Raw genomic sequence first — 8,371 nt, 5'->3', positions numbered from 1 at the left:
ACATATTTACTGTTTGGAATGTAGATATTGAATTGAGTTGAGATGAATTGAATTCTTTATAAATAATAATAAATTGAGATGATAAAGTAAGTTTTGTGGGATCCACCTAAAATGAGTTTAAATATATTTATAAGAAATTAAAAAAAATTATGAGTCTCGTATTTAAAGAGATATTGAGTAGAAAAGTTAGATATTTTAGTTATTAAATTTAATTTAAAATTAGACTAAATTAAATTAATCTCAATTCTTTCAACATCCGGACTCGTGGAGTCGGACCGTCGAGTCGAGATGGAGCCACTGTTATTTAGTAGCGCCCATTAAGACAAACGAAATCCATACAATTCTCGTGTACTTGGGTGAATACTGCCAGAAACTCTATAAAAGGAAGATTTCCTGGCTCAACCTATCCATCCTTAATTGGCATTCTCATCTTTATAGCTCTCATTTTTTGTTAATTCTCCTTGTTCAAAGTTTTGATCAGCCAGATGGACATGGGAAGAGACGCTGCTGCAGTTGTTGCCACAGTTCTGCTGCTGGTTCTGCTCCTCAACAGTGAGAACGCTTGGGCGGCTACCTTTACTGTTGGAGATGCTTCCGGTTGGAATTTCAATGTTGATGGTTGGCCGGAGGGAAAGACCTTCAATTCTGGTGATGTACTAGGTAATAATGACCTGTAGGAAACTCCTCTACTTTGCTGTGCCTACCAGTTTCAGATTAATTAGGATTGATTTCGTTAAATTTATTTAAAATATATATTTTTTATAAATTTAAAATTTTTTTATTTATAATTTCAGATTAATATTTATTCGATTCATTAAAATAATAATATAATATTATTTTTTTAATAATTTTTTTTTTTTTTCATATTTTGTTAATTTTTTCTTTCATATCTAAGTTCGGATTTCCATCTTCCAAAAAATATATTCATCTTGACATCCCGCAAGTGGATGAACGATAAAGAGAAAACATAACTGCCACTTGACCCAAATTCAAAAGAATTTACGAACCTATCTGCTTCTAACTGTACAGTTTATTTTGGAGAAAATATGTACCAAATGAACCAAACAAGGCAGGATCCTGCCATTAATCTTAAAATAATGCCGATAACCAATGAATGGGAAGTCTTCAAATTTGAAGATAAAGGAAAATATACTATAGATAAAAACTTGATATTTGAGCATATAATAAATCCAATATCAAGATTTTAAAGTTAAAATCATTAAATTTTGAAAGTTAGACTCATTTGATAAGTCTAATACTAGTGCTCTAAGCTGTGTTTGGATACTATTATTTAAAATTCCATCGTTAGTCTTCACTTACTTTTCACTATTATTTAATATTTTATTATTAATTTTTCATCATTTTTTTACTATTATTCACATGTCATTTGAGATCATCTCTCTATCCAAACGTAGCCTTACTAACTATTTTCTCCTTGTATCTATACTAATTACAGTGTTCAACTACAACCCAGAAAGGCACAATGTGGTGGTTGTGGACAAACAAGGTTATGATGCATGCATGGTATCCGAAGGAGATACAATATTTCAGAGTGGGAGCGATCGGGTCACGCTTGTGAAGGGACAGAACTATTTCATTTGCAGCTTTACTGGGCATTGTGAATCCAAAATGAAAATAACTGTCTATGCATTGTAACTTAAGCCAAAGAGGTCTCCTTTTCAGTAGTACAGAATGGACTAAAGTTCATATATTAATAAGAAAATATATTGCTCTGGGTTCTAAATTCATTTTGTCTGTCAAACACTTAAGAAAGTGAATGTTATATTCGCTGATCAATTGATGACATCCTGAGAAATATAAATCCGCTAGCTTTCATCCTCCAAATATTAAGAAGAATGATACTTGCAGTCGTGAGTGTGCAAGTATCGTACAGTCGTTTTGAAAAAATTGAATAAATATAAAACTTACATAAAAAGAAATTAGTTTTTTAATAATGGACTCCACTCTTTTTTAAAGTGACTGCACGGCATTTACGCACTCCACAACTGTATGTAGTATTATTCAAATATTAAATATGTATCTTCTTCAGCCTCTCATCGCGAAGTATCATCTTGTTTTGTCCTAAAAGAATGAAAACAGAGGACAAAACCCAGAACAAAGTAAGGGTATTTATAGCGTAGTGGATGTTACGCATTCGAAATCTCTTTGATGCACAAAGATTTAGCAGCTTAGCCCCAGTGCCTAAAGTGCATAATAAATCATATTCAAAGAACCCAAAAATAAACTCTCTGCAATTTCCAAACACGAAACTCTCAGCCATGTGGAATCTGTAGGGTCAATATGGAACATCAGCCAGTGCCACGGCATGCTTCAACTAATCTAAAACTTGCTTTCTCCTTTTGTCAAAGCCGTTACTACATGCACAGGAGAGCAGCTTGAGGAATATATTGGGAAAAACAAGAAAAACTATCCTTATTTGACAAAACCAAGTCTCTTTAGTAAAAATTATATCTACTAATTTTGTAGCCGACTATGATCATGTTTGGGAAAATGAAAAAAAAAAAAAAAACCATGAATTCATGTTTTTGAAATTTCTTGTTTCCGGTAGATTATAGATTAGTAAATACTCTCTCTCTCTCTCTCTCTCTCACACACACACGTACACCTGCAATCCTACATGACCTCTACATTACTCAACTACTAATTAGAGCAATGTTATTCCCATGTTTGGTGATCAGTGCAGAAACTCCATAAAATGAACATTTGCAGGGTCAAGTTAGTCACACATTTAGTCTTCCATCCTTGCCTTTCAACACTTCATCGTTCTTCTTGTTAATTTTTCTTTGGTGGGGAAGTTATATTGGGCATGCAGATGGCCCAGGGAAGAGGTAGTGCAATTGTTGCCACAGTTGTGCTATTAGGTATGCTCCTAATTCACTGTGAGAACGTTTGGGCAGCTACCTTTACTGTTGGAGATGCAGGCGGTTGGACCTTCGGTGTTGATAATTGGCCTAATGCAAAGACCTTCATGGCTGGTGATGTTCTGGGTACGTACATATGATCGATACCGTACACTTGCAACTTGTCATGAAATCCCAATTCAAAAATAACTCTGATTAAGTTGATATATACGAGGTTAGAACATTAAGCGATTTTCCGACAAATTAAGACTAAAGTACTGTTTTCCATGTTTCTATATTACAGTGTTCAACTACAGCTCGGCAGTCCACAATGTGGTGGTTGTAGACAAACAAGGTTACGAAACATGCAAGGCAGCTGAAGATTCTCAACAATTTCAGAGTGGAAGCGATCAGATCACGCTGGTGAAGGGACAAAACTACTTCATCTGCACTTTTCCTGGGCATTGTGAATCCAAAATGAAAATAACAGTCAACGCATCGTAACTGGACCGAAAAATATGTCCAATTCTGTTTGCTTGGCTTTGTTCCCAATAAGACACGGTGGAATCAAACTCATTTGTACTATGTTTGAATTTTAGATTGCTTTCATTCGGAGTCATTTTTGGAAAGTCATGCTGTGTTTTATTCGATATATTTTTGCCTTGGCAATGAAATTACTGCGATATTTATTATGTCAAGCCATTAATTCTTTCCGACGAATGAAGAAAGTCTCGTAAATTAAAACGAAAAATGATTCAGGGCCTTAAGTTGAAAATTAATTAGACTTTACTTACTTCTCTATCATTTTGAGGCATCCGAACTTGAAGTATCTTAATCCCTCCTAAAGAGAAAACAGTGCAAAACAGTTGATTCAGGCCTTACTAGTAACAAAAATGCTTCTGTGGCAATTCTGGTCTGGAGTTCCTCTCAACGAAACTGTTTCTTTCTGTTTTTCCAAAGGGAGAGAACCTTCAAAATCGTCGCCAGTCTTAGAAATCAGAAAGAGTAATTGATGACAATTCACCGATTTTCTTTCTGTTCAGGGCCCATATATATTGGTCACGTTTCGCTTTCGAACTCCAAAAGTAGGAAATAATACACTATTTTATTCTACGTGTGGGCATATTTAGATCGTCCGGGAAGGATTCTCATACAATAAATCCAAGATTAAATTGAGCAGAACAAGAAGATTTATGTAGGCATGGGGAACATAGCATGGGAACATTTGACAAAACACGATTAATTGATACGCGGTTCCACCAAAATCTAAGATGTGGAACAAAACAAAAACTAGCCGCCATAGCCGATATTGCAGTCGAAGCCTACATTTCTAAGAACCTGGAATTTAAGGCTGCCGAATACTCCTAAGACTAAGATAACACTACTGAGTTGCAAAACGTAGCTGTCTTTAATTATCATCAACCAAATCACAGGCGTCAAGCACAAACGATTAGCTTCATAACACTTCCACCAAGTTCATCTTGGTTCTCTTGCATCCTTGGTTCACTTAAGAAAGTGAGGACTAATCAACCCTGCAATCTCGAGAAACCCAATCTGATCTCTCCCTCCAAATATCTTCTTCAGCTTCTCATCGCAAATTATGATCTTCTTGTTCTCCGGGTCCTAGAATAATGAAAACAAAGAAACCAAATCAGGAAAACAAATTAGGGGTACTTAACACAGACATGGCACAGTTGACATGACATGTTATAAATCCACATTGATGCAAGAAGACTCAAGTAACAGACAACCCAAGAAAACTAAAGTGCGTGATAGAACAAAAAACAAGGGGGAAAAAAATTTTAAGCATAGAAATAGTAAATCTATCACCAAAATGGAACCAACAATATCTTGGTCTGAAGTATTTCTTAATTGAAGTTGTCTACAGTGACGAAGTGCTACGGTTATAAAATCTATTGACAGAAGGAATGAAACAAGACACATCTGACCTTCGATTATTAAATGCATTTGACTTGAGAGCTACTTCAAGACTAACTTATTGGCCTGGGAGGATGAGGATTTAGATCTTTGCCACACAACTCAAAAAGCACTCACAGAAAGTGAGATACTTGCAAAATGCACATTTCATCAACAAGAACACAAGTTATCCACACATGGAAGCACAGAAAATTGATATAAAAATGTTGCATCTTTCTTTCCACTACAATTGACACACTTTTCCTGAAAACTAATAGAGTGAAACCTATATTTTGTCCACCGCCATAGTCTATGCAGATTACAGCAAAAACAAAATGCACATATGAAAACCCAAGAGGTAAACTTTAGCAAAAGACACTACATTTGTCCAACTTATAAAACCGCATAACCAAACCAAACCTGCCAAATGGTTTCAACACACAAAGTGTTACTTACTCTATAAGTTAGAAAAATAACACCATGTTATTGGCTGAATATAATACAAATAATAAAATCTACCTCTTTCCATCAACTTAACTTTTGAGACAAGTGGTGATTTTACAGTGACATACCCCAACTTTCAAATCCAACGCAGCCTTATCTAGATATAAATACCCAACTAAACCCCAACAAACAGAAACCAGCGTCAACCACAGTAAAGAGTTGCAAAAATCAACAAGCACTTGAAGATATTAAGAAGAAAAATCAGAGTAGCACCAAAGCCTAGATTTCATTTACACACAGCAGTTATTCAACAATGGAGACTCGTGTAAAACCCAAAAATAAATAAATAAATAACAAAAAACCAAAGCCCACATCAAACACACACTACGGTTTAACAAACAGCATACTAAGTACTAGACAATTTGAGGCACAACCACTGTTGCCTAGCCTTCTTTCATCTGCCCAAACAGAGCCTTATCCAGACACATAAACCCATCTAAAACCCCAAAATACGAAATCCACAAATAAATCGCATTTATTAGCATCACCACAACCAACAACAAATCCAATGTTCAACTCACTGCAGAACCGTAGAACCCCATGAAAAACCACATAAACGCAGACCATTTCAAATCATACGAGGCACGCTGATAGAAAAACATAACCCACATTCCATTCGCACCAACAAAGCCGTATGTATCCAAACATAAACCCTGTCTAAAAACCCCAATAAGTAAAATCCACTTCAAACACACAAGGGGTTAAAAAAACTATTACTTTCGAAATAATAGAGGAATAAAAAGGAAAAACTAAAATTTACGATTCAGACCTGAAGATTGTGTTCCTTAATGTGGGCCCAAATCTGCTTGAGAGCTTGGGTGCGAGAAATCTCGGGGACTCCAACGAGGGCTTGCATCTCCAGAGAGATACGCCGCGGCTTCATAATGCCTCGGGGGGCGCGCTTTTCTTGGGCTTCGTTTGAAACGGTGGCGGAGGTCACCATGCGCACCATGCGCGGGTGAGCTGAAACCCTGTGGGGATGGGCGAGGATGACGGAATAGGCGGATGAGTGTTTGGCCGTCAGCCACGCAGTTTTGCCGGAGATAAAGGTCGAGAAGAACCCAAGAGAGGTCGCCATTTCGTTTGCTCAGTGACGGGATAGAGCGTGACTCAGACACACAGAGAGAGAGAGGGAAAGGATACTAGACAAGTCTGTAAAACCCCCCTAAATCCTCTGGTGTACAAATTCTTAGCTTTTCCAGATCAACATAATTACGGAAATATCCTGTCCTTTTTGTCTCATATATTTTCGTTTTGCTTGTTTTTCTGCGACGAACAATCTAATATAGTAATTAAACTAAAACGTATTATAAACGTTGATTTTGTTGCGTAGACGTGATTTTACGGAAATAATTGGCGTGGAGGGAAGGATAAACAGATGAATAAAGGAGGGGAGTGTAGGCCAGCTAGGTCATGGATGAAGTTTCTCGTGTTTGGGCCGATATATGTTTATCTGTCTGTATTGGGGCTAAGGAATAAGGATAGGTTATGAATTTTGATGACCATCCAACAACCATTTCGAAGATCCAATGTGTGATGGTCCGGCTCCGCTCACTTTAGATGGCCCATAGCTCTACCAAAACTTCAAATAAATAACACACACAAAAACAAAACAAAAAAAAAAAAAAAGGGAATTTTTTGGTTCGGCAATTGAAGTGAAGTCTTTGGTTGCGGAGAGTGTACTGGCTTCTAGAGCTTCCAACCAATGTTTTGAATACCGTACCGGATGGCGTACCGGTCAAGACACTGGAACGAAATATTTCGATACCGGTACCGTTTCGTGTATCGTTTCGGGATAGTCGATATATGAATAAATTATATATATAAATATATATAACAATTATATTCTAAAATAATAGTTTATATATAAATAAATTATATATAAATACATACATACATATAAATTATAAATAGTCTAATCTAAATTGAGGGTCAAAAAATAAACTTGTAGTTTGAAAAAACGAAAAAAAAAAAAAAAAAACACAGGTCGAAATATCGGCCGGTACCGGCCGAAATATAGGCCGGTACAGGCCGATACAGGCCGAAATTTAGGCCGAAACGGCCGGTACAGTATATATCTAGTACCTGTACCGGCCGGACGGTCGAAACGAAAAATTTCAACTGTACCAGCCGGTACGGTACGAAATTAAAAATATTGCTTCCAACGCTGTAGCCTAAAGTAACAAAAATTTTGTGGGCAACCCAAACTTGAAGGAAAAGTGAAAGAAAGGACCCCACACCACATTCCCTCTTAATTGCTCTAGCAGATACGTAGCAGCCTGGCTTTCTGGCTCCTTATTTAAGTTATACGTTATTATGAACTAAAATTCAACAAGTCAATGTTTTGAAATCTACAACACCATGAAAATATGTTATGTATTAACTCCATACCATAAGCTCAGTTTGGTGCACAACAACCAATCACAGAATAACACATGATGCATGCCGCTAGCTGATAACAATGATCATTCGGCATTTCGATTACGATGTCCGCTACGTACGTTATTGTCATAAAAAAAATAATAAAAATTGTTGCCTTGTAATTGGCTTTGTGTTTCAGATCTGCTTTAAACGCATCTAGCTGTTTCTGTTTGGTAATTCTTTCACAAGCTTTTTAGTTTTTGCGTGACGTGAGTTGAAAAGAAATCTGATGATAATAAATTCAACTCAATCAGTGGCGGATGGTGGCGGTGGTGGTGGCGGTGGAGGTCATTTTGAGCTTTTGAAAGAAATGGGCCAACAGGCGGAGGCTAGCCAGTAAACATCATTCATGCTATCGATATGACCGTTAAACCAACATGGCCCATCCGTAGCTTTAGCTTTCTCTCTACGCTGGTTTGGGCTCTGGGCCCACCTAAAATTGTAGCTGTCCTCCATTACCACGATGATTGTTTCAGGAACTTTGTTCATTTCCTCCTGTCATGATTGTCGTGCTTTATGATTCTTTCTCGAGCTGCAACAACTGCCGATAATTTAGCCCTATTTCGATGCAGAGTTAGTTTATCTCGTTTCATTTTTATTATTATAATTTTTTTAAAATTTTCATATTAAATATAATAAATAATTTAATTTTTAAAATTTTAAAATAA

General features: G+C 36.6%; 3 protein-coding genes across 3 annotated transcripts; 2 read left to right on the top strand and 1 right to left on the bottom strand.

Moving 5' to 3' along the window:
- The first annotated feature begins 335 nt into the window (after nucleotides 1-335).
- LOC108996220 (basic blue protein-like) lies at nucleotides 336-1,748 on the top strand. Its single transcript, XM_018971990.2, has 2 exons — nucleotides 336-660; nucleotides 1,457-1,748. Exons 1-2 carry the CDS (start codon nucleotides 486-488, stop codon nucleotides 1,654-1,656), a joined length of 375 nt encoding a protein of 124 aa, XP_018827535.1. The 5' UTR covers nucleotides 336-485; the 3' UTR covers nucleotides 1,657-1,748.
- A 995-nt stretch (nucleotides 1,749-2,743) lies between these two features.
- LOC108996248 (basic blue protein-like) lies at nucleotides 2,744-3,559 on the top strand. The gene is made up of 2 exons (XM_018972012.2): nucleotides 2,744-3,008; nucleotides 3,166-3,559. The coding sequence occupies exons 1-2, from the start codon at nucleotides 2,828-2,830 to the stop codon at nucleotides 3,363-3,365; spliced, it is 381 nt and encodes a 126-aa protein (XP_018827557.2). The 5' UTR covers nucleotides 2,744-2,827; the 3' UTR covers nucleotides 3,366-3,559.
- A 427-nt stretch (nucleotides 3,560-3,986) lies between these two features.
- Nucleotides 3,987-6,491, bottom strand: LOC108996408. Its single transcript, XM_018972298.2, has 2 exons — nucleotides 6,052-6,491; nucleotides 3,987-4,484 (listed from the first exon to the last, which is right to left on the bottom strand). The coding sequence occupies exons 1-2, from the start codon at nucleotides 6,358-6,360 to the stop codon at nucleotides 4,365-4,367; spliced, it is 429 nt and encodes a 142-aa protein (XP_018827843.1). The 5' UTR covers nucleotides 6,361-6,491; the 3' UTR covers nucleotides 3,987-4,364.
- Between the last annotated feature and the right edge of the window lie 1,880 nt (nucleotides 6,492-8,371).

Source organism: Juglans regia, chromosome 13 (genome assembly GCF_001411555.2).
Source record: "Juglans regia cultivar Chandler chromosome 13, Walnut 2.0, whole genome shotgun sequence".
In the NCBI taxonomy this organism is placed as follows: Eukaryota; Viridiplantae; Streptophyta; class Magnoliopsida; order Fagales; family Juglandaceae; genus Juglans; species Juglans regia.
Note: the sequence above shows the minus strand (reverse complement) of the source record. Positions and strands in the feature narration are given on the sequence as shown.